At 49.5% G+C, this 25,507-nt stretch overlaps 2 protein-coding genes across 2 annotated transcripts in view; one reads left to right on the forward strand and one right to left on the reverse strand.

The window, feature by feature from the left end:
* Positions 1-2,517: 2,517 nt before the first annotated feature.
* Positions 2,518-25,507, forward strand: part of LOC144128923 (scavenger receptor class B member 1-like) — an 81,783-nt gene continuing 58,793 nt past the window's right edge. Inside the window, exon 1 of the mRNA XM_077662727.1 lies at positions 2,518-2,592. The gene's annotated coding sequence lies outside the window, so the exon portion shown is untranslated. The remainder of the gene's footprint in view (positions 2,593-25,507) is intronic.
* LOC144129941 (uncharacterized) overlaps positions 15,384-25,507 on the reverse strand; it is a 41,128-nt gene continuing 31,004 nt past the window's right edge. The window contains exons 2-3 of the mRNA XM_077663997.1: positions 17,172-17,366; positions 15,384-15,985 (exon numbers count right to left, since the gene is read on the reverse strand). Of these exons, the coding sequence (XP_077520123.1) occupies positions 15,510-15,985; positions 17,172-17,366 (671 nt within the window). The 3' untranslated portion in view covers positions 15,384-15,509. The remainder of the gene's footprint in view (positions 15,986-17,171; positions 17,367-25,507) is intronic.

Genomic DNA, 25,507 nt, shown 5'->3' on the forward strand with positions numbered 1-25,507 from the left:
CTTCGGGCGCTGCAGGTATCTGTAATAAATGAATAAATAAACAAGACGATTGCTTCTGGTTTTCGTGCTTCTTGGAGCAGGAGCTTACATCATGCCCTGTTTTCCAGCAATAGACGCAGTAAAGCTGTTATGGCTTAAAGCGACAATCTTCAGCCTTATGTCTAGGTCGGTTACAAATGAGACACCTTCCTGACTGTCTATATGATGGAACATCCTTTTCTCTCGGGATTCCCACCTCAGAACAATTCTCAGAAAAGTGTGAAAGATGTAAAGATAGGGCCACGCTCGACTATATAATATGGGAATGCCCTCGGACTCCCTCTGAGGCATTATCGATAAAGTCGTCTAAGGACCAGCGGGACACCTACCTAGTCAGCTCCTACCCGGAGACTCAAGCAAATATCATGCAACTGGCCGAGGACGCTGCCAGCGCCTACGATATCCTGGCTGCCGTCTAAAGCAGCGGTGTCAGCCCCACAGTGTGGAAATAAAGTTAGTGATAATGACGATGACACACACACACACACACACACACACACACACACACACACACACACACACACACACACACACACACACACACACACACACACACACACACACACACACACACACACACACACACACACACACACACACACACACACACACACACACACACACACACACACACACACACACACACACACACACACACACACACACACACACACACACACGCACGCACACACGCACGCACGCACGCACGCACGCACGCACGCACGCACGCACGTTGCTGTCAAAGCTGTCAAAGCGTTCCAAAGCTCAGTTATTTCGCATAGCCGCCTTACGCGGTCCGCGCCGCCATTGCGAAGCTATGCAAATATCGGAAGCAAGCCACAGAATCCCGTCACGTGCTGGAACGGCTGCTGCTACGGTAACACCATGCTACAATCTCCTCCCCGGACGAGGCGTTACTTCACACGATTAATGAAGCGTTAACCCTTTATAACCTCGCGCGGTCACCTTGTCCCCCATTCAAATAATGAAAGAAAATGAACGAAGAATAGCTGACTTTTTGTTCTCTCCGGTGAAATATACCTTCCTGGATCGCCTGTGTCAGGTTTACTTTGGCCTGAGGGCGAAAGGCTACCACGCCGAATAACGGCGACAGCGAGATTCACGGCGGATAGCGGAGGGCGTAAGTTAAGTTAGGTTGGGTTTTTTTTATCTAAATGAATAAGAAAGGTGCGCATATAGTATCAGCGTAAGCGTAACTTCTAACTTGTGGTCCGCACCTAAACGTCGGCCGTGGAGGAGGGGGAGGGGGGCGTCGTAAAAAAGACAGGAGGAAAGTCGGAGAGAAGTGCGCAAGTTTAGAGCAGTAATAAAGGTTGCGTACAAAACACCTGCTAAAAGCTTGCCTACACCTCCTCGGTGATGTTCTCTGCCGCCTCGGTGATCTTTATCCTTTTGAGGGTTTTTGCCGGACATATACGGCAGCGGATTTCCGTTCCGCAGGATTTTCGCGACGTGTACGCCGGCGATATTCTACTTGAAAGTTCACGCTATACTGAAAACTCACCGGGAGGGGCTGCCAGCTCCTACAACTTGCAAGAAGTGTTATAAGAACTGTTAGTGCAACCTTCTTACAGAGACAAAGAGAAGTAAACTGGATTTTTAGCTCTTCGTGCGGTTTACAATGACGTGCCTGTGTGGCTTCGGTTTATCGTCCTGTGCTGTCCGGTCTTGTGGAGGTGCTCAAAAGTTGAATGTTATCTTGATTGGCACTGTGCTTGGTTTTTTATAACCGACACTAACGGAGTGTTACTGCTCTCCATCTTCTCTTCAGGTGGTGAGAGCGATAGCTCTTCCGACTCGGATTACGTATACCAGTTACCGAGTCTGAATCAGAGGAGGATAGCTCGTGTTCATACGAGGAACTAAATTCTATTAGGAGTATCACTCGGTGAAAAAAAAAAACCTGAACATTTTTTTTTCTGTTTTGAGCGGTACTGCGACCGGAAACACTGTCCGTAAAATTTTTCTTCGCGATTTCGCTCAACTCGTTTCTTCAAAATGACCGATTGTAAAAAATTGACCCCTGGAAAAGTTTATTTAATTCGATAAAAGCGTCAGATTGCGTGGAACTCTCAATACACAGGCGTTTCTGCACTTCCTCTTCTTCAAAATGCGACCGGTGAGAGTGCACTCGCACCCATGACCTTGTGCTCAGTTGTAGAGCGTCATATCTCCACAGCCAACTCTTTATTGATATAGCTTTCTTTCGCTGCAGATGTTCTTTACCTATCTCTATCTCGTTAAGCAGGACCTAGTCTTGCATGCGGAGACCCGATGCATTCCTATTTTGTTTCCGTCTCTAGCTTCGAGAGCTGCCGAGGAGCGAGCAGCATCACGCCAGGGCGTCGTAATTTGTTTGCACATGTGCTGAAACAGCTGCAGCTGCTGCGCCGATGCCGGCGGCGTTCGCATGCTGCTGGCTCACTCTGCACGCGCCGGTGTTCGGATGCGGACGTGAAACGCTACGCCCGGGTGCTACTGGTCGCATGTCGGTGCTACTGGTCGCATGGCCCGGGACCCTTTGTCAAGTTCGTAAGCAACTTTCGATGCTTGTTCTCGTGCCGCAAAATACGGGCCAGTATACGTTCGCCTTTAAATTTAGCCTTGACATATTTCCTTATCTTTTGTTAAATAACCATAACCTTCTACGGTACATACGCACCCAAGAACTGCTCAACCGTAACCCTACTAGATTTGCATTCCACATTAATTTCGCCCTACAAAAAGTTCGAACTAACTGTGGAATGCAGACTGTCGGGTTTTCTTTAATAAAACTATGGAATTCATTGCCTCATAGCATTAAAACAGTGTCATCTGTATCGTCATTTAAGCGTAAACTCCGCTCGTTCATTCTTTACTCTTGATCAGGAAGCTGTTTTAATCCACACCATATCTATCTGGTCTTGCTCTCTCATCGAAACTTCACTTTTTAATGCATTTGTTGTTTACACTTCATAATATTGTATTCTTTAAATATCGCTAACAAGTTTGTATTGATATGCAATGCTGCTTCATGTTGCTATTTGTCCTTTTTTGCGTATGCATAGAGGTCCCACTACAGTGCCAAACTTTGGGACTCCTTTTTGTAACCTTCTTTATAAACGTAACATTTGTAATTATTTCTGAATAAACTTTGAAACTTTGAAACTGAACGTGGGCTTTGGAAGCCACTAGCTCCACACGGCCGAATCTGCATCCACGGAGCGTTTTCACGGAATGCGCGGCAGTTAACGCCTACGCCATCCACTGTAACCAGCTGCCAAATTTAAGAGCTCGAGTGATCGCATTTCGTGCGGAACACGTCTACCGGTTTTTGGAGAACGATAATGCAGCGTAGTTCTCAAGACGATGGATAGATTATGCAACGTCTGACCGGAAAGGGATGAGAATTAAGGGTAAAAACTGTTACGTTGAAGAAAGATACCGACAGACTGTCTGCACGCGTTCCATCTCATTGCACCATTTTGGTAGTCTTGCTAAAAAATCTTCAGTTATGAGCATATTTAGAGCCTGTGTCGTTGATTTTGGACACGACCACTGGTTGAAATAATGTCAACTGACGGAAACCACAGTGCGCAAAGAACGATGACAAGAAGTAACACGCTGTGGTTTCCGTCAATTATAGCTATGCACCGTCTAGCCCAGACAAAAGTCCTTGTTCAAAATAGTGCCACTTGAAGAATGTTTTCATCATTCGGAGGGTCCTGGCCCCACTCTGAGCTCAAGGGTGGGTTGAAAACCGTTGGGAATTTTTTTTTTCGAGCAAAAGCTCTGTGACGTTCATTGGAGCTAGGGTCTATGCTTTCTTGATATAAAAGTGGGTGAGGTCGCCATCGCACAAAGCACGCACACAGCTTTCTTATTAAAATGATCGGAAACGTCCAGGTAAAATTAGATCTCTTGTCACTGTGGTACACGTTCCTTGTGAAAGATTTTTCGAGCGTGTAGAAAAAAGACAAATAAAGAAACAACCCATCTCGGTTTACTGATGCGAATGTTTTCGGAGTGAAGTGATCTGTGTGGCATCTGCAGCAGTCTGTCTTCTTCCGCAAGGTCTGGCGCAGACCCCAAAGATAAGGCAGATGCTCGATGTTCACTAGATAGTCATGAAATCTGGCTTACTTATCAAGTAATCCAACGCACTGTTATCCGTTTTCGTGTATAATTATTTTCCACCACAGCGACGTATTTTTCACAACAAAAACGAACAACCGTCTGTGCATTAAGGGGCACCAGCACGGTGCTAACAAGCACCTGGAACGCCAGCGAAACTGTCGTCGCTGCATCTTTTGCCTGCCAAAACCCTGCGGGGATTTCTAGACTATTATAAGCAACCTCGTGAGTCGGCAGTCTTGCCTTGAACTGCGAATTCTCAAAGATGAAAAAGAGATGACTGTCGTCACTTTGGCCATACACACATTTTATGCTAAATTGTCCTGGTCTATACCTACAGCACTTGTACACATGCAGCAGCGAGTCAGCCAAAGATAGAGCCAGGTAACAAGATCGTTGACCACACAACACAAGCGCTGCAGTGATTCACAGCTGTTCTTCTTCGGAAGGTAGGCAATAAACATGCCGGTCATAACATATTAGATGCAGTAAATGCTTTGGAGCAGCTAAGCTTAAGAATTCAAATAAGGTATAAATAACGATAATAATCTCTCGCGTTCTATTTTAGCTGAGCTTGTGGCAAACCGACTACAGCAACACTCGGATACGAAGCAGCTCTTCAAGCGCGAAGTTGTTTGAGAACAACTTGTCATTTCTGCCTTGTTCTGGCTCTCTTTCTTTGTATCTTTATAAAACACGCTAGTTTACAGCGCTTGCTCGTAAACAGCGACGGCAGGCACCAGGTTGTGTCATTGTTATCGGTGCTTAACCAATGGTAGCGCACTGGTAATTGACGGAAAGCGTCGCTTTCAGCGGCGTCAGCTGCTCAGAGCTTTCAGTACAGAGTAACGATGGGTCCAAGCTGATTCCATCCCGACCGCCATTGTTGGTACTGGATGCGGAGGGCAGCGGAAACACCGCCTCAATGGCTCCGGAACTTAAGGGGGACCTCGAGAGGCGCCACTTGGATTCACCCCCCCCCCCCCCTCCCCACCTCCTGCAAACACAGCGACGCACGAACCTGTATCACGAGGGCTGTGGCGTTCTGCTGCTCAGCAGAAGAACGCCATCCTTGGCTATACACCAAACCATATACGACCTTACTCTCCCCACGGTTGAAAAGACTGTTACTAGACTGCCACACTACTTCACAAGATGTTGTTGTATCACAGTTATACAGGCGGCTCGCAAACACCTGCCACTTGGGAGTCCCTCGTGCGCACCCCCGATCCAGCCCAACAGCGCTGGATCGTCCAGCACGCATTGGAGGCCGCATTGGTTGGCTCTATTCTTTGGGTGTAGTAAACTTTTAATCACCATCATCACAGGTTTGATACCTGGCCACTGCGGCCGCGTATGAGTGGAGGCAGAACGCAAGAACACTCGCACACTGGTGATGATTTCGCTGCCCGTTTAAGAATTCTCAGATGGCCGCAGTTGTGCCGAAGCTCTCAATACAACGTTTCGCGCATCCGGGACCCCTGGTTATTAACTTTTGAGTGCCAGAATCGATGAACTCATGTGAACACTTATTTCCCGCTTGTGTCGTTACCATATGCAGAGCAACTGCAGTGAAAAAACTGGAGGGTACACTTAAGCTCCGCCTTAAGGGTATTACGCCACGGCGTTAATGGGTTAATGCCCATATGTGCGGAATCGGTAATTCTCGACTTTACAGTCATATTCCCTGGGAGTCTTCATACCTCCTAGCGCAGAGACGCAGTGGTTAAGCGACGCGCCACTGCCCTGCGATGGCAGGTGCTGCCACCAGTGGGGCTTGTGAGAACCAGATGGCTCTTCCCGAGCGAACAACCATTCATTTAACTGTTACCTGCTATGGTGGTCAGTTTGTTCACAATCAAGTGAACAGGTTCTGATGACGCCAAAAGGTCACGTGACCCAGGTGGTCCACCTGTGTTGTTGGAGCGGCTCCGGCTGCGGGGCTTCAAACGGTCGCCGACGTCGGACAGTTTTTTTCCTACTGGGGGGTACTAACGCTCTCGCGTTCAAAAGCTCTGGAAAGAATAGGAGAGGCTGTAGAGGAGGACTGTGGTTGATAAAAACCGTAGGCTGCGGCCAACAACAGAGAGTTTCGGAATAGAGCTATCCTTCATCCACTGCTGTGATCTACGTCCGCAGGGGGCGTTATCTGCGTATGTGAAGTAGTGTTCCTGTATAAGCATTTCATCATCATCATCATCATCATTATGAGCCAGACTACACCCACTGCAGGGCAAAGGCCTCTCCCATGTCTCTCCAATTAACCCTGCCCTGCACCTGCCCAGCGGCAGGGGCGCGCCCCTCGGGACTATCTTCACATTAGTGTTCCTGTACCTTATACGCGTTGGTAGAGCAGCGGACGAGTATAAGAATATAAAGGAACACTAATGTGAAGATGATCCTGAGGGGCGCGCAGCTGACTCTTTGCGTAAACAGATCACAGTATAGGAACGCGGTTAGTACTGTCGAATATCACTTCTCTCCCCAACACCCGTTCGACTTTTCCCTATGTTCATTACCTTATTTTCTCATTCGTCAGCCCCAGTGTGTGGAAGTCACTTGGATCGTTTTGTGTGCCGACAATAACGTCGGCGAGCAAGGAAACACTGCTGTTGCCCGAGACTTTCCAGACTGGCAGCTCATTTCGTGTAAAGAGCAGGCGTTTAAAAGGGTTATCGTACGAAATGAGGCAGGTGGAAACGGTGTTCCCAGCACATAACTTTTGTGGGTGGTTATGCCGCGGTGGCTCGGTGGTTATGGCGCTCGGCTGCTGGCCCGAAATACGCGGGTTCGATTCCGGACGCGGCGGTCGAATTTCGATGAAGGCGAAGTTCCAGAGGCCCGTGTACTGTGCGATGCCAGTGCACGTTAAAGAACCCCAGGTGGTCGAAATTTCCGGAGCCCTTCACTAAGGCGTCCCTCATAGCATGAATCGCTTTGGGACGTTAAACCCCCATAAACTATAAAATATTTTCGCTATATGTGCTCCGCGGTATATCGAAACAATTCGCGTTCTTACTGCAATGAGTAAAGCGGTAAATCCTGCACTCTGATCAGTCCGCGACCAGTTTCTTTTTTTCGGTGACCAGACGTGGAAATCACTTTGAATATCAAGCGCTATCCTAAAGAGAGAGCAAAGACATAATGAAGAAGGATGTCTACCTCCTCCCCCGCATCGACGGCACACTGGACCGGCTCTGCAATGCCAAGCATTTCTCATTGATGGACCTCAAGAGCGGCTACTGGCAAATTGAGGTTGATGAAAGGCATCGTGAGAATACCGTATTCGTCACTCCGGATGGCCTCTTCGAGTTCAAGGTGACGCCATATCGTCTCTGTTCCGCACCAGCGACGTTTCAGCGAGTAATGGATACGGTGCCGGCAGGCCCGCAGTGGCACATTTGTCTAGTATATTTAGATGCCGTCGTTGTCTTCGCCTCGAACTTTGATTAGCACCTCAAAAAGGCTTCGTACAGTACTGGAGGCAATCAAGTCGTCCGGTTCGGGAGACAAGTCCCATTCGCCGCCGCGGACAGAGTGAAAAGCTTTTACGGCGATATACTTTGGCCCGTACAAAATCGTGAGTCGACTTGGAGAGCTTGACTACGAAGTAGCCCGCGACGGTGTCACAGCATCTCCGCGGCGCCGCGCACGGCAAGAAGTTGTACATGTGCGCCGAAAGCCTTAGTATGCGCAAAGCTAATGTTGATGTTTGTTTTGTTTGATGTTTGTTTCATTCTTCAAAGCTGGCGGCATGCGGCCTTATCGCTTCGCTTGTGATGCAAGACGCGTCCAGATTTATCTCGATTGATCGCGCCCAGGCGGAGCCGACTCGACGTTGTTCCAGACAGTTGTGGATACTTTGCTCGCCGTGTCTTGAAAGTTCGTTGTCGGCTCTAAATTGAGCGCAGCCGAGAGGGGCCGACATTTCTTTTCGACGACCGCCGAGCACGCTTGTGTCTACGCCACTGCCGAGTCATTTAGTTCTTTGCGGGCGCATGTCGGCCCAAATCGGGAGTTTCGTTTGGAAGCCCTTTTCGATGTTTTCCTGCTCCCCGAGCTGCAGTCACCACGTGACAATCCACTCGCCACTGGCCAACCTCCATGTGACGCCATCCATGTGGTGACATTCGTACCAAATTTGTCACGCAACCGTTTGTCTTACAGCGTTCCGGGTGGTGTCATACGATTTCTCGTTGCATATATAGCTTACACGGCCTAGTGAAGTTTGAGGCTATCTTGCGACAGGGATTTGAAGCGACGACATACGCACCTTCAATTGTGCACCTTCCCCGACTTTCGCATGAAAATTGTGATGCAACCGTTCTTCGCAGAGCGCTTCGGGTGGTGTCATGCACATAAACTCGTAGAAAAGAACTTCAATGCATGTACAAACATTACGCTTAAACAACGCACCAACGGGAAGTAATGCTTTCGCGTTACCGCACGTAAGCAGTCTGATATGTCTGTGCCGAATTCTTTTTTTTTGTGTGTCTAACCTGTGTCCCTCGTCTGTTCTACGATCTTTTAATTATTAAACTGTTCGCATTCTTGGTTGCTCTCGTAGCGCTGCTTTTCTCTTATTTCGACGGCAAATCCCCATTGACGGCAGAATAGCGTTCCTCGAGGAAGCTCATAAATACGTCACCAACAGCAGCTGCACAAATACGCAAGCGGTGGCGCCATGTGTACTTCGTTTTTACGCAATCTTCTGACTTATAAAACTCTTGCTTTCGGCAAAAAAAAAATGGTACATTTGCTATCGCGTGACGCAGACCTATCCGTCTAGCCTGACTTAGTATTCCCCTTTAGTTTCCCTCCAAGAAAGTAATATACCAGTCCTGGTAGACTAAAAGTACGGCAGGTGAGCGTAACCTGCGACCTTCCGGTCGCAAAAAAAAAAAAATTGAAGGGACGGGGTATTAAGCGACGTTAGCTTCGATACAGGAGGATGTCTTATCGATTACCTCCTGCTCGAAGGAATACTTTGAAACCGCTAGTAGCGGGCCTTCATTTGCATCTGCCCGGCGGTTTCTCGAACTGTGAAGAGCACCGGTGGGAGAGAGCGTAACGAGGGCCGTGTGGACTGTGTTCCGTGCACGTCCTTGGACCCTTGCGATCCGTGTGCGTGTTAAGTGCCCTACCGCCCAGCCATCCTGACGTGAATGCGTCCGCGATGGCTAAGAGCTACTCCGGTCAGCTGGTTTTCGTTGAAGATCGGTTCAAATCCGTTAGCTTTCTTTTTCTTTCTCGGGGATGTCTATCGATTTGTCCGCACACGTCAGCGACGACGGTAATTGCACCCTTCGCATGCGTCTCCAGCGTGGCTATATACGTGCACTGCCGTAGACCTCTGTGCGGGGAAAACACACCTGCTGATTGGAAATGTGGGCATACGGTGAGACCTGTCTGTCTCGACGATCTCCGGAATAAAGTGATTTCTATTCCAAACGAATGCAAACTGTCAGCCCCACCTTCTGCGTAACATTCGGCGGAGCTGACGCAAATAGCTTTCATCAATGTGGCCGAATCACGCGTGATCTTGTTAAACTCTATAACCTTTTCCTACAGCTACATGCGTTACAGCAAGTCTGCACACGCTGAGAATAACGTCGCACAAACGTTGTGTGAGTATGCACGTGTGCATGCTTGCATGTGTGTGCATGTGTGTCTTTACGTGTATGTGTGCATGTGTGTGGATGTGTATGTCTGGTTTGGTTTATTGGGTTTAACGTCCCAAAGCAACTCAGGCTATGAGGGACGCCGTAGTGGAGGGCTCCGGAAATTTAGACCACCTGGGGTTCTTTAACGCGCACTGACATCGCACAGTACACGGGCCTCTACAATTTCGCCTCCATCGAAATTCTACCACCGTGGCCGGGATCGAGCCCGCGTTTTTCGGGTCAGCAGCCGAGCGCCATAACCACTCAGCCAGCGCGGCGGCTATGTATGTGCATGTGCGTGCTTGTATGTGTGCATATGTGTATTTGTATGTGTGTGACATTCCGTGTGTGCTGCGAGGGTCCACGTTCGACGGCGCGGCGTAGACGGAGACCCGTGACAGCGGCATCATCAATTGCCCAGCCATGCTCTTTGGGTGACGACCAGAAAAACCGGTCCCGCCGCCGCACCGGGGAAACGGGCTTTGTCCTCCCCAATTTCCGGTTACATTCCAGGACAAGGGAGCTGTCAGCGGGCCAGAGCGCGCCGTACCACAGCCGACGCTATGCGAAACCGCGAAGACGACATTCTTTCCCTCCCCCCCCCCCCCCCCCCTTTGTCGTGGGCTATCGCCGGGAAGGCACCCACAGCTTCCCAGAAGGGCCGCGACGGACACCTGTCATGGCGTACAGGCAGTACTCGCCAAGAATGTGGAAAGACAGGCGCTAGTGAATTAGCTCCGAAGAGAGAGCCTGTGTATACTCTCACTTGAGAGAGAGTGGTGGCGTTTTTGTTGTTTATTTAGTTTGTATTGTTAACAGACTCTGGGGTCGAGGCTAAGCCCAGCCCAAGGGGTGGTCCCCATCTCGCATGTTATTTTGGATTGGAGAATTGATGCTTTGGGCGGGCCACTGGAAATGACCGCCCTTACCCCCGAATGCAGAAATGTAACTTGGCTCGAACTTAACTTCCATCGGTCTCAAGTGAGCTCCATCGTGTTTCATAAACCAAACTCGGCTTGAAGTGCGACTTGCAACCGGCTTGGCTCGATCCTAGTTCGGTCCAACTTCAAGTCGGCTGAGGAGCTTGCTTGAAGCTGACTTCGTTGTATTTTCCAACATGGCCACCTACCGATCGGACGTCGCGCGGAGGGTAGCTGCGTTCGAGTTCGCTTGCCACGCCATGGACGTAGTATTTTCTGAGGCCCATTCGTTGCCGAAGATCCCACGGCCAGCGTTACGAGATTGGGGGAACCCCATGGAGCTCTACGACGACGAGCAGTTCCTCGCCCGCTACCGGTTCTCCAAGAACGCCGTGCGTGCCCCTGCGTGCCGTGCGTGCCCCTGCGTGAAAGTCCCGACAACAGGGGACAGCCTGTTCCTCGGATGCTGCAGCTACTCCTGGCTTTGAGGTTTTATGGGGCCGGTACTTTCCAAACCGTCACCGGAGATCTGGTGCGGATTTCGCAGCCCACGGTGTGCCGCGCAGTTGGCAAGGTCACCTTGCTGATTGCCAAGCACCTGCGCCCGATGCTGGTGCAGTTTCCAGCCGTCTCGCAGTTTGGAAAGCTGATGCGGGACTTTTATGAGATCGGTGAATTCCCTGGTGTGACCGGCTGCATAGATTGCACGCATGTCCGCATCAACAGCCGGGGTGGCGCAGATGCGGAAGTCTACCGAAACCGCAAAGGCTATTTCTCCATCAATGTGCAGGTGAGCAATGAAAATTGAAATTCTCTGAACAGTTACCACTGTTCAGCTCATTCGTATTCGTTCGCGTCGTGTACGTGCTGTCATTTTATTTATTTCCCCGCGGTGCTACGAACGTACAGTCACAAGATTACTTGCCCGAAAGACGCGGGTTCGATCCCGGCCGCGGCGTTCACATTTCGATGGAGGCGAAATGCTGGAGGCCTGTGTACTGTGCGACGTCGTTGCACGCTGAAGCACCCCAGGTGGTAGAAATTTCCGGAGCCTTTCACTACGGCGTCCCACATAGCGAAATGTGTCTCTTCGGAATATGCGATCGAGGCCCAGCATTTTGTTTTAGTACTGCTTTATAATGTAGCTTTGTACTCCATGAAGAGTGTAGCTTCGTTCTCCATGATCCTTGAAGAGTAGCACTACATTCTAGGCGCTATATTACCACGCAACCACTGTGCAAATTCACCGCAAGGAAGGTTAGTTAATATGTTTCCAATGACAGTGCATGAAAAAGGTGACAAAGCTTGACCACACTTTCGAGCTGTGGCATTAAATCAACGCAATATTCCTTTATACGTGCAGGTACCAAAAAGCCCACATAAAGACACGGAATGTGGTCGAAAGGACATTCGGTGTCTGGAAGCGCCGCTTCCCTTGTCTGGATATGGGGCTCCAGCACAAGCCGAAACAAGCTGCAGTGATCATCACAGCGTGTGCAGCCGTGCAGAACTTTGCATGTTTGATGAAGGAGCCGCAGCCTCCTATTGAAAGCGCTCCCATTCAGGACGCTCCACCGGCTCGCACCAGCACGATAGCAGCGAGGCGGCCAGAGCACCTGCCACCTGTTGATGGTGTCAGCGACAGCTTGTCGGGAATGCAGGCACGACGGGTGCTCATCCAGAAGAGCTTCACATAGGTAATAAATGCAGAGTCCTCAACACTGTCCCATGCATTTTGAATAAAGCATGTTTATAATGCGCACTTGCTCATGCTACCCGTATCCCAACTTTTGTGCAGGAACTAAAGAAATGTTAGAGCAATGGGAACGACTAGCAGCAGTTCAAGCGGCGGGACGAAAAGGTCGACGAAGTGCAGCTGGGGATCCTGAGTGACTCCTGAGAGTGTGCTCATCATGACGCTCTCTGATCTACGACCGCAGACCTTCACTGCGAATACACCCCTTTACACTAGAATTTTTTCTCAGCTTCGGAAGCTTTAAGTTGCGAGCTTGTTGCATTAACAAGCTGCTACTCTTCCACTTCTAGGTTCTGCATTTCTTGCTATAGTGTTCTATTTCAAATGCTATTTTTCAAGAACGCTGTATTGATCTTGCAGGAGGCGAATACCAGAAAAGCTCTTGTTGACCCTGGTGCTGAGGGTCTTAATGGCGCTCAGTTCATTTGTTTAATAGCTGCTGCCTTGGCGGCTTTGCTTACACGCATGTGAAAAATTACCAGATTTGGTAAAGTACAACAGTTAGGCCTTAGGTGGAGCAGTCGCAGGGCTTGTGCACCTTTCCACAGAGCAAACATTTGTGTGGCTGCTTTGGTAGCGGCATGGAATTCAGGTTCCTCACAGCAAGTAGTTCTGCTACTTCGTCTTTCCTACTTTCACCCGGCTTGCACTTCAAGCTTGGGCTCTTGCATGTCTTCCATATGTTGAGTATAAATTTGTTTTTATGTCACAATTGTAATGACAAAGAAGTGCCCATGTGGCAGCGGGACTGCTCTCGGCAAGCGCGTGCTTCGGGTTGGTGCTGCTGGAACCGTTGACTGTCTGTGAACGCTGTTCTGCGCTTTGTACTTTCTGCCCGGAAAACCCATTGCACAATCATTAATTTCAAATATCCCTTTTACAACAAAACGAGACGTTCCCGATTGCCTACAATGATGAAATTCCAGATCACTGCGAAGTTTTGTTTTCTGGCTTGCCAACAGAGGTGTGTTATGAATCAGTTATTAAATTTCTCACTTTTTTTTTTGGCTGTATTGAGGTAAAAAAAACATGAGTGTATTCTTTTCATTTGGTTTTCTTTCAAGATGGTGTTGAACGGTCGAACCTTCAGCTGTCACACTGGAGCCTTCTTTTCAAGGAACGATGCTCGAGTGGTTTGTTGTGCATTGTCGCTCTCTCTCGTCTCTGTCCAAAGTGGGAGTTGGTTGTTGTCATAGTATGGTGCAAAAGGTCGATTCTTTAGGTCTGAAATGGGCTTCCTGACATGATCCACATGCCTCGTCCAGCTCAATCTCTTACAACAAAGTTGCATAACGGGCAGTAACTGGCACAGAGAAAGAAGCGAAGTTCACTGCAGCATATGTGCAGAGAGGATTCCAGGCATTGTTGTGTCATGGTGAAACATACCAACCTACAGTGTGTGACCTGTGAGCATTTTTAATTTCCAAGTGTAAAGGTCATGGTCGTACATAGAACTCCTGTAACTGTTGCTAAGGCTACACAACCTGTCTGCGAGCAGTTGCACTCAATATTCCTTGTTCTCGAGCGAAATGCACCTGGTGTTTGTTAGGTGCCTTGCTTTGCATGGCTGAATACAAACCCTAGATCATAAAGCGAGTCGTCATGAGCAACACCAACAGTTAGTAGAGATCATTGTGTGCTGGCACTACTGATGTTTGGGAACGCCTTGCTGCCGCAGTCATGGTGGACCACTTAAAGATAATTTATGACCCCAGTAGTGTTTGCAACGTTTTGTTTTGTGGGTTCAATGAATGGTTTGTGATATGACTAGGTAGCTTCTTCTAGCTCGCAAGTGTTGTAGTGAAATCTTTTACATGCAAACACTTGGACTAGCGGTTCTTTTGATTTGTACCTGCAGTTACTGGTTGGCTGTCACAGCTTAAATCTGGCTTTGCATTTGAGCCGGCCTTCTTAGAACTGTACTGATTCCACTCGTCGAGAACTGGCATGTTTTGAAATTGTTACATGGTTTGGCGGGGTTCGAAATAGCAGAACGTGGGTGCCATCAGCAAGTGTTTTTTTGATGCATGCTTCTTTATAGTCTTTTTTTGTCATGCCTAGTGCGGGTTGTCCCAGGAATGTGGTGGCCATATTTTTTAAGCAATAGATTACTTCAGCAAAGCGGGAGGCTGTGGCATTGTATTGACTCAAGCTATGGCCCACCTTGTAGACGGCATAGGAGGAATCGCATTCTTTTAAGGGTTTCGGTTCTTGAGTAGGAGGCACTAGCTGCAAGGGTTTAGGTTAGATGAGACAGCAAAGATAATGGAAGGAGTAGAGAGCGGTGTTGGCGTTTGAGCATTTATGTGGTGTTGACTTGCGTGAGCCAATATTGTTGACTTTTTATACATGGAAACTTTAACAATGTGGCCTGCAGTTTTCTCTACTGGTTGGTTTTGCAAGCAATGCCAGGGGAGGTTTTTCCTTCCTAGAGCAGCCATATTTGTAGCATACAGCAATGCGTATTTCTATGAATAAATTGCTGTTTGCATCCAAAGATCCATATAGCCATAGCAGCAGAAGTACCACGCAACCATCCTACCTGCCTCCTGCTATGCGATAGCTGGTCAGACTTGCATGCAAGGTGGTGACGGGGCTGTAGGTCTGTTCCCATCGAGTCATGTGCTTAAAACGCTACATGTGCAAATGAAGTGTAGTTATGTGGATTTGCCACATATTTGTGCAAGCATTCACACAGCATTCCAGTTTCATTCAGTCATAGGCACCGTTTATTCTGGTGCCTGTCGCAGCCTACGAAGCTGTTCAAGTTTTATTTGTTTTTCAATTTCCAAGATTTCCAATTCCAATTTTTTTTTTCTAGAACAACTCATGCATGCATACATGCAATTGAGTGGTGTCATTGCATCACATTCAGACTCGTCACATTTAACAATAATAAGTAATGTTTATTTGAATCAAGCAGGATATACAGGACGCCTGCTATACACTCAGCCCTGCGGTGTCTTGCTGCATAGCGCCTTGCAAAGCTGCTGCTCTTTAATTTTTTTTTTCGATTTGGAGGATTGCTAGCTCTGCTTCTTGTTTTAAAAGTTCATTTTTTAGCTTCTGGAGCTCAAGCGCTTGAACTTGCTCAAGAAACTTGTGCTTTGTGGCTCGTTCATGCAATATGCTGTCATGGTCTTCCTGGAGGAGTTTTAGACGGAGTGTGTGCTCCTCCCTCAGAAGCCCCGCGCGCACCTCGTTCTCATCATCTAGAGTCTTTTCCAAAAGGGCCATCCGCCCCTTTGGAGCCTTGGAGCTGTCACCACTGGCTAATGCAGCAGCAGGGATGCACCTCGTTGCAACTCCAGAAGCAAGTGGAGCTATGTTGCAGGTGGAGGAAAAGGGCTGCACAATTGGCGAGGTGATTTCTTCATTTCCTTCTGGAGCTGCTGCAGGTGCTCCACTTTCATTGGCAGTAGCAGCTGGTGGCTGTGATTGGCCTGCGTGGCTGGCATCTTCCCGCAAGTCATCTGTAGTAAACAAAGGGAGATGTGAAATAAGATGAATCCAAGTTGCTAGTATGCAATGAACTCATTAGTTCCACATACTTTGCAGTCTTGTCATTTCGTTTGACTTCACATTGCTATCCTGCACTACAAAACAATGAAAAACTGCCCAAGTGTTCTCGTGCTCTACCACCACAGACATGCCATTTCCTGTAATGAGCACTGCAACTGCCCGCACAGGAACCTTTCTTTTCACGACAAGCTTTGCACTGAAAAGAAATAAAGTATGTAAAACTGGCAAGAGAGTATTGTGACGTGCTTACATCACAACACAATGGACTTGAGAAAGGCACTGGCAATGCCCCCTTCGCTGTCAGCACTTCTGTTCCATTGTTCGTGCTCATGCTGCCTTCATGTAAGTTGTTTCAGTCTGCCTGTTTGCTAAAATGCTGTCATGAATGGTGCTACTTTCTAAACCCCCAGATATTTTTCAAAGCTCATTCTAGATAAGGAAAGTACACAGCAGCGTACTACAGTAAAACGCAAAGAGAAAAGCCAGAAATGAGCATCAAGATGAGGTACAAGTACAAATCCCAACTGTTTACGTCGTTTGCAAATAAAGTTAACAAATGTGCTAGAAATTAGTGGGTGCATGGTGAAAAAAAACTTTCAGCACTGCAGACGTGCCAGCATGAAAATGTCCTGAGTGGGTGCAGTTAAAGAACAGACACAAAATTAAGGTTGCATGTTTACTTCTTTGCTAAGATGTACAAGACACGTACGAGTAGTCGTCAAATTGGGTTGTGCAAAATCCTGGGCACCTCCAGCACCACTATCCATACATGCCACGTTAGGCACTTCTGACTTTTTTGTACACTTTGTTTTCAAGCTCATCTCACTGTGCTTGCTTTTAGCATCCTCATTCACTACACAACAAGTCGTAATCATTGAATATTGGCATTCGTTATTGCATCAGTTCAGGATCCCTGCACACACACACATGCCCTTTGTGCATCCAAGCGAGGCAGGAAGAGATGGAAGCCAAGACGCTTGGGGTTTTTCAGAGCGTTTCGAGCAGACGGTGTTCACAGGTAACAGAAATGCAGTTATATTGTGAAATTGCATGCTGCATGCGACACCACAAGATGTGAACAAGGAAGGAAATGTCCTCCCTATTATTCCAGCACATTCCACAGACATAACACCTTACCAGCATAGTCAAACTCCATGTCATCTGGCCCGTCAATCATCGGCTGCAGGAGCCTCACGACAGGCAAACTTTCGACGGGGGGCTGATATGCCCCATCGCTGTCGAACTCGTTGATGATTCTGGTGGCGATGTGGCTAGCAATGGCCCCAACCTGCTCGCTCACGGGGTCTATGGAGGCAGGCTGTGATCCTCCTCCTAAACAGCAATGAAGTGTTTTTATCAGACGATGAAACCATTTTCAATTTTTCACAAACTGTTCCAACTATAAATCGCGCTCCGCCACTATATCTTCTTAGTTGTATTAAACTAGTCCCGTACAAACAAAAAAAGTACGGCAGATACGCCAGCCCGTGCTGGTGTCGCTTTCGTTGAGTTACTACTCGTACCTGCTCGAAATCATGTCAATAGCCATTAAAGGCCGGCTCCTCTTTGTGCATGCCACTGCTTGAATACTGTTGGCGCTGATAACACAGTTGGCACGTAGTACACTCGTACTACGTGCCAACAGCTGGAAATGAAACGCAAACAGACACAAATATGTAGCACCTGCTATTTGGCTGCCTTTGGAACATATGATGAATGTGCACTTCCGTAAACTGTTTAGCCAGAAGTATGTATTATGCTAGCTGCATTCAGTAGTAAGGACACAGGGAAAATATTTTGTTCGCATGCTATCGCGTTTTATTACGGCCGCGCTGTTCGTGTAATCATAAAGGAAGTAATAATATAGGTCGCGAAAACCATCACTTCGAGCTTATTTTCGTGTCCTAGTCCCACAGATCCCCTCACAATGTTCTCCGTAGCGCTTACGACCGCAGTTACGCTCAGTACACCGAACTGACACACACTCATCCATAGAATACAAAACATGCGGGGGAGCGAAATGTAAACATGCCGCAAATGCACCAGTTACGCAAAACTTTCAACGCACGCTTACCGGTCTTGTGGCGCTCCGGCTTTTCTTTAGCGACTGCTTCTTTCCATTTTTGTTTCAAGTTCAGCCAACATTTCTTCAGTTGTTGATGATCGCGGCGCGTAATCCCATGATTGGAATTGTATATTTTGGCAATTTCCAACCACGTTGCATTTTTTTTCGCCAACGACGAGACGTCGGTCTGCTTGTTCTCGATGATGTGTTTGAACTTGTCCACAAGCGATGACAGGAGCTGCTTCTCTTCGACGGTGAAGCGGGGTGTTGGGGCGTGCTTTCTTGGGAAGACAAAGGTGTCTGCGACATTTTTACAAACGGTAAACCCAACGCATGCACAGGGAAAAAAAGACTCCTGCTCTCGTCAACCGTGACAGCGGCTGTGATGCATGTTGCCAGCCGAAAATATGATTCCTGTCAAGAGACGGAGAACACTGATTTTTAGCGCCCGCTATTAGCACCTTTCTCCAAAAAGCTTGCATAAAATGTATGCGTTTACGAACGCTTAGCAAAATATATACTTTTTTCTCCATGCGATGTGCGATAAAGTAATAAATTGTTCGTTACTCTCGTTCGCAGACGAGCAATGCGCCCTCGCTTTCAAGCACGCGCTTAACTTGACGAAGCAAGTCAGGTTGAGCATCTATGAAACACGAAACCCAACTTGGCCGTTCTGAAGCCGACTTGGTGCTTCGACTCGACTTGCCGAAGTTGAGTCGAAGCGCGAGCCAAGTTACATTTCTGCATTCGGGGGTTAGTCCTTTGTTAATCAAGTGCTTAAAAGCGCATGTAAACGGATGCAGTTCAGTCTGAGCTGGGGCTCCATGCTTAGCATGTAATGTGATGCTACTTAGGCACTAACCTGCCCGGTCGATGAGTAAAGAAGTGCAAAGTTTGTTCTGTTGTAAAATTATGCTCTGCTGTCATCATCTACAAGCTCGCCTCCTGTTCATCTTCCAAGCCGAACGACACTAGAGGAAGGGTTTGTGAACCATCCTCGAAGAAACGGACGACTATTGAAATTCTACTGCAAGCACGCTCAGGACGACATCGTTTGCCAAGAGGGCCTTCAGCGCCGAAACCCGTCAGCGTGCAGCTTCTGCCAGCAACCGCTCGAGCCCAACTCCGGAGCCACTCCATCGCCCCCATGAAGTCGTCGGCACGTAAGCTCGGACGCCCCAGCCTCTGATGTATAACCTTAACCATGTGTAATTATTGAATATACCTGTTTGTTTAAACTGAGCCATACGGTGTCTCTTTGCTTCTCCGTCCCGTGTGGACCTGCGCATTATGGGGGTCATCACACTGGTGTCAGAAGTGGGGTCTCAAAAGCAAATGTCCTCTGAATGCTGTGACATTCATGACTTCAAAATTGTAATCAAAAGGGAATCACGGGACTGATTGTGGGACTTTTACCCCCATTTGAGAGGCTTGAGGCACTGGAGGGCTTGAAAAAAAAAATGACTGTATCTGAGGGAGCTCCCACTCCACAGCCGTCGCTCGGAGCAAGCATGCTGGCATTAGGAAGCGTCATTCCGACGTTTACGGGAGATAAAACAGGGGTTCCAATCTGCGATTTCTTTTCCATGCTAGAAGAGATTGGGAAAATGGGGGGATGGTCCGATGCTCAAATGCTGGGAATGGCGAGGTGTAAGATGGCAGGAGCTGCTCATGATTTTGCCTGGCGAGACGAAAAAGTAAAATCCACAAAATCATTTGCGGAATTTAAGAAGCTCGCGTTTGAGCATTTCGACACTGAACCACGTCACGTGCGGGTACAGAGGTTCCGTGACGCCGGACAGATGGTAGGGGAGGACGTGCGAACATTTGCGTCGCGGCTTCAGCGCCTAGCACGCGATACGTTAAGCAGGGAGGAGGAAGGAGACCAGTTAAGGAAGAAATACGCGGAGGATATACTTAAAGAGGAAATGACCGCTTTGTTCGTGGCTGGTCTGCAAGACCCCGTGCGCCGGTTCGTGCTCTCGCGCAAGCCGAGCAATTTCGACCAAGCCGTGGAGGCCGCATTGGATGAGGAACGAAATGAGGCGTTAACGACAGCCGCAGCGAGAGTACGCGTCATAGAGAGAGCGGTGCTCAACCCTGAGGTTGCTCTCTTGACAGAGCGGTTAGATCGCTTGGAACAGCTGCTAACTCAGCAGGTAGAACGCCAGGTTGAAGCGCGCGCTCAACAGCGCCCATTCGCTGGAAACCGGAGACCGCCACAAAGCTACAGGCGCGGTATGCGAGATTTTGAAGAAATCGTATGCTTCGCTTGCCAGGGTCGCGGACACATCGCCAGGTTCTGCCAAAACGTGCGCCGTGGGGAGCCACAAAGAGAAGCAGGCGAGACACGCCCTAAGCAAGCCTACAGCGGGGCTCCAGATACCGAGTCAAAAAACTAGTTAGTCCTCCCCAGCCTGAGGAGCGTGGGGAGGGAGCAGTAGATGATGAGGTGGTGGTAGTTTGTGTGGCCGACGAGGCATGCCCTGTTGTGCGTTGCAAGTTAAATGGTTGTTGTATGGAATTGTTGATAGATACGGGGTCAAAGGTGACATTGCTTAAGGAGAGCAGTTTTAACACGCTTCGAAGGAAGGGGGACCGCGAGGTGTTGGAAGCGTCTGGTGGTATGGCAACCAAATTTGTAGGCATAACGGGGGATCCTCTTGGCATAAGTGGACTCTACCGGTTACACTTCTCTCTCGGCGGAATTGCATTGGAGCACCCCTGCTACGTATGCCCGGACACGGTGTCTCTGCCAAACGGAGTGTCAGGTATATTAGGGCAGGATTTTTTGAGAAAAGGGAAGGTAGTAGTTTCATTCTCTGAGGAAGAGGTTAATGCGGGCGGATCAAAAGTTCCGTTTTTGAACAGGAGAGGGGCTGAGATTCGCATTACCGATATTGACACCCGTCAAACAGTGGGATCATTGGAGAAGGTATATTCGCGGGTTGCCGTCAGGCTGGTCGATGAGGCGGTCGTCCTTCCTTGGTCGGAGCACATTTTGTACGCGTTTGTGCCTTCAGATGTAGAGAGCGGCGCCGTGGGAGTGCTTGAGCCGGTCGACTCTCTCAGCAATGGCCTGAAGGCAGCCGCGTGCCTCGTGACAGTTAATGACGCCCACAGAGTGCCCCTACGGGTGGTTAACTGTAGCCAGCAGCCACTGAGCCTTCCCAAGAACAAAACATTGGCTTTCTTCACCTCTGCGATAGAGCAACGTGAGCCCACCGATACGGTACTCGCAACTGTAGAGCATGCTAGTCCTTCGGCTGCTCCAAAGGTGTCGTTCGATCTTTCTCACGTAAAATCCAGGGAGAGGGAGGCTCCGGCTGGTTTGCTGAACGACTACTCGGAGGTATTCGCCGCGTCCAACCTGGATTTGGGCTGCTGTGGCGTTATAAAGCACAGGATAGAAACCGGCACTTCATCGCCCGTTTACCAGCGTGCGTACAGGATTCCTTACTCCCAACGTGAGGAGATGGAGCGGCAGGTGCAGGACCTGATTGATCGCGGCATTGTCGAACACTCAAAGTCACCCTGGGGAGCACCAGCACTATTGGTGGAAAAGCCAGATGGCTCGTATCGATTGGTAGTGGACTACCGCAAACTAAATGCCGTAACTCGCATCGATCCATACCCCATCCCCAATATACAGGAGACGCTATCTCAGCTGGGCTCTGCCAGGTACTTCACGGTAGTGGACATGGCGGCGGGATTCTGGCAGATAGCAATGGATCCGGCAGATGCCGAGAAAACGGCATTCAACACGCCCTCAGGGCACTATGAATGGAAAAGAATGCCGATGGGTCTGGCCAACAGCCCTGCTGTCTGGCAGAGAACCGCTGATGTTATCCTGGCAGGTCTTCTGGGGAGGCTGTGCTTCGTGTATATGGATGACATTATCATATACAGTGGCAGTTTTGATAACCATTTGCGCGATATTGAGCAGGTTTTGGTGCGACTAAGAGCAGCGGGTCTCAAGCTGAAGCCCTCTAAGTGCCAATTCCTCAAAAACGAGGTGAAATACCTCGGGCACGTTGTTTCAGCTGACGGCGTGCGACCGGACCCTGAGAAACTAAGGTGTGTCTCAGATTTTCCATCCCCGACTAGCGTCCGCCAGGTCCGGCAGTTTCTCGGCCTGATCGGTTACTACCGAAGGCACATAGAGGAGTTCGCCAAGCTCGCTAAGCCGCTCACCGCCTTAACAGCCAAAAATGTCGCCTTTCGCTGGGACGAAAACGCGGAGAATTCTTTTGGGGCCCTGAAAAGGAAGCTAATGAGTGCACCGCTGTTGCGCCACCCGGATTTTAATTTGCCCTTCGTTATGGCCACAGATGCGTCAAAGTTCGCAGTTGGTGCCGTGCTATCTCAGGTTATCGAGGGCAAAGAACATCCCGTTGCTTTTGCTAGCCGACAGCTGAGCCCCACAGAGCAAAAGTACGGAGCTACGGAAAGGGAGTGCCTCGCCGTTGTCTGGGCAGTAAAGCACTTCAGATGCTACCTTTACGGCCGCAAATTCAAGCTAGTCACAGACTGCCATCCTCTGAAATGGGTGATGAGTGTCAGGGACCCTAGCTCGCGACTCGCTAGATGGAATCTACACCTGCAGGAATACTGCTTTGAAGTTGAGCACAAGTCAGGAAAGACACATCTGAATGCTGATGCACTCAGCCGCACAGCTGCCGTGGCAGCTATAGATGAGTTTGTCCCCGTAGTCGACCCCGCCGAATTACGCACAGAGCAGTGCAAAGATCCTGACCTGAAGCGAATAATCGAAAGCCTAGAGGGCGCACCGTCTCACCCCGAACAGCTAGGTTATTTCATTGGCAAAGACGGCACCCTGTGTCGGCGCACGAGGCCAACCAGGAAAGGGAGACCAGAGAAAACCGCTTGGGAGAGAGTCGTCATACCTCGGTCGTGGACAGAAAGGGTTCTTCGCGCGTTTCACGATGCGCCATGCGCCGGTCATTTTGGCGTAGCGAAGACACGCAGGCGTGTGGAGCGTTTGTACTTTTGGAGTGGCATGCGACGGGATGTTAGAGACTACTGTGCGAAGTGTCATTCCTGTCTCGAAAGAAAAACACCCAAGGGACGAAGACCAGCTCCAATTCAGCCGTTCCCTGAGGTTTCGGCTCCCTTCGAGCGGACAGGTATGGACATAATGGGCCCATTGCCCACGACCACTTCCGGAAACAAGTACATTTTAGTATTTGTCGACCACCTTTCAAAATACGCGGAAGCGGTAGCACTCCCAGATCAGAAGGCAGACACGGTTGCAAGAGCATTTGTCGAACAGATCGTGCTCCGACATGGACCCCCGAGGCAACTCTTGACAGATCGGGGAACGAACTTCGTGTCGCAGCTAATGAGGAGAGTTTGCGAGCTGCTTAAGATCGCTAAGAAGCAGACAACACCGTACCATCCGGCTTGCAACGGCGCGGTGGAGCGACTGAACCAAACCGTGGCCGGGTTCCTGTCGCATTTTGTTTCGCGCGACCAGCGGGACTGGGATTTGTGGCTCCCGTATGCAATGTTTGCCTACAATTCCGCAGCACACGAGAGCACGGGCGAATCGCCATTCTTTCTTCTCTACGGCCGAGACCCGGACCAGCCTAGTGAAGTGCCAGAGGGCCCCCGTCGTGTCCCATACGCTTCACTGGACGACTATAAGGTTGAGCTAGAATCGCGCTTGCAAGTGGCGAGGGACATCGCAAAGGAGTCCTTAAAGAAAGCGGCGAAGCGCAGGAAGGAGGTGCACGATCGCAGTGCTAGAGACGCGCCGTTTGATGTGGGGGACAGCGTGTACATTGAAAACTGCCAAAGGCAGATTGGGCTAGCTCGTAAGTTCCAGACGAAGTGGAGAGGACCGTGCGAGGTTGTCGAGAAGCTTTCTCCGGTAAACTTCAGAGTCCGAGACGTGAACCGGCGTTTGATAAGGATACACGCAAATCGCCTCAAGTCGGCACCGGTTCAGTATTCGCGAAATGAGGAAAGGGAAAGCGCGGATTTTGATGGGGACAGAAGTGAAGCGGAGCGCGCAGATAGTTCGCAAGAAACGCCCTCTCCTGCATTTGTTCGGCAGGCGCCCGAGGTGACGGCCGGAATGCCACCGGATTTACTTCATGCATTGCTAGAAGAAGAAGCGCGCGAGGTTGCCGCGCAGATAACGCCAGGAGAGGCTCCTGCCACGAGCCCTCGCGAGTCCCAAAGCAGAAAAAGGGGCACAGACTTACTTAGTATGAATCATGAAGGCCGATATCCGCTGCGAAATCGGAAAGCTAAGTCGGACTAATGGCGTAAACAGAGCGGAGTTGTGAACTGGTTAGAATTGTGTAATGCCGCAGCTCATAACATTGCTATGTGCTTATGTGTTAAGTTATCGGAGTTGGTAGTTAAACCTTTCTGTCATTAAGTAACACCTGCACAGGAGAGCATGCGGAGCGCATGCAGAACCTGCCCTACTTCCTTTCGTTATCTATATTTTTGTCTGTGCCGTGATCGTGCTAGAAGTGGGAGCTCCTTTGTAACTGTGGTAAATTTATTTCGTCCAGTTTGGACTAGAAAGGAGAGGCTTGGGTGCTGAGTTTCATGTTTATCTGTAAAAGAAGATCAGTGCTGCCCCTGGAGACGCCAGTATTGACAGCGGAGGCATATGGTGTTGTGCAGTGGTGTTGAGTGCAGCGAAAAGTGTTTTGTCGGACGCACTGTGCGAGGCGATTCAGAAAGACAAGGGGAGCTGCGTGGACTCAAATGTTCGGAGAACATTCTTCTGGAGGGTGAGCGAGTGTGACATTCCGTGTGTGCTGCGAGGGTCCACGTTCGACGGCGCGGCGTAGACGGAGACCCGTGACAGCGGCATCATCAATTGCCCAGCCATGCTTTTTGGGTGACGACCAGAAAAACCGGTCCCGCCGCCGCACCGGGGAAACGGGCTTTGTCCTCCCCAATTTCCGGTTACATTCCAGGACAAGGGAGCTGTCAGCGGGCCAGAGCGCGCCGTACCACAGCCGACGCTATGCGAAACCGCGAAGACGACATTCTTTCCCTCCCCCCCCCCCCCCCCCCCTTTGTCGTGGGCTATCGCCGGGAAGGCACCCACAGCTTCCCAGAAGGGCCGCGACGGACACCTGTCATGGCGTACAGGCAGTACTCGCCAAGAATGTGGAAAGACAGGCGCTAGTGAATTAGCTCCGAAGAGAGAGCCTGTGTATACTCTCACTTGAGAGAGAGTGGTGGCGTTTTTGTTGTTTATTTAGTTTGTATTGTTAACAGACTCTGGGGTCGAGGCTAAGCCCAGCCCAAGGGGTGGTCCCCATCTCGCATGTTATTTTGGATTGGAGAATTGATGCTTTGGGCGGGCCACTGGAAATGACCGCCCTTAGTCCTTTGTTAATCAAGTGCTTAAAAGCGC

This window comes from Amblyomma americanum, chromosome 4 (genome assembly GCF_052857255.1).
Source record: "Amblyomma americanum isolate KBUSLIRL-KWMA chromosome 4, ASM5285725v1, whole genome shotgun sequence".
Taxonomy (NCBI): Eukaryota; Metazoa; Arthropoda; class Arachnida; order Ixodida; family Ixodidae; genus Amblyomma; species Amblyomma americanum.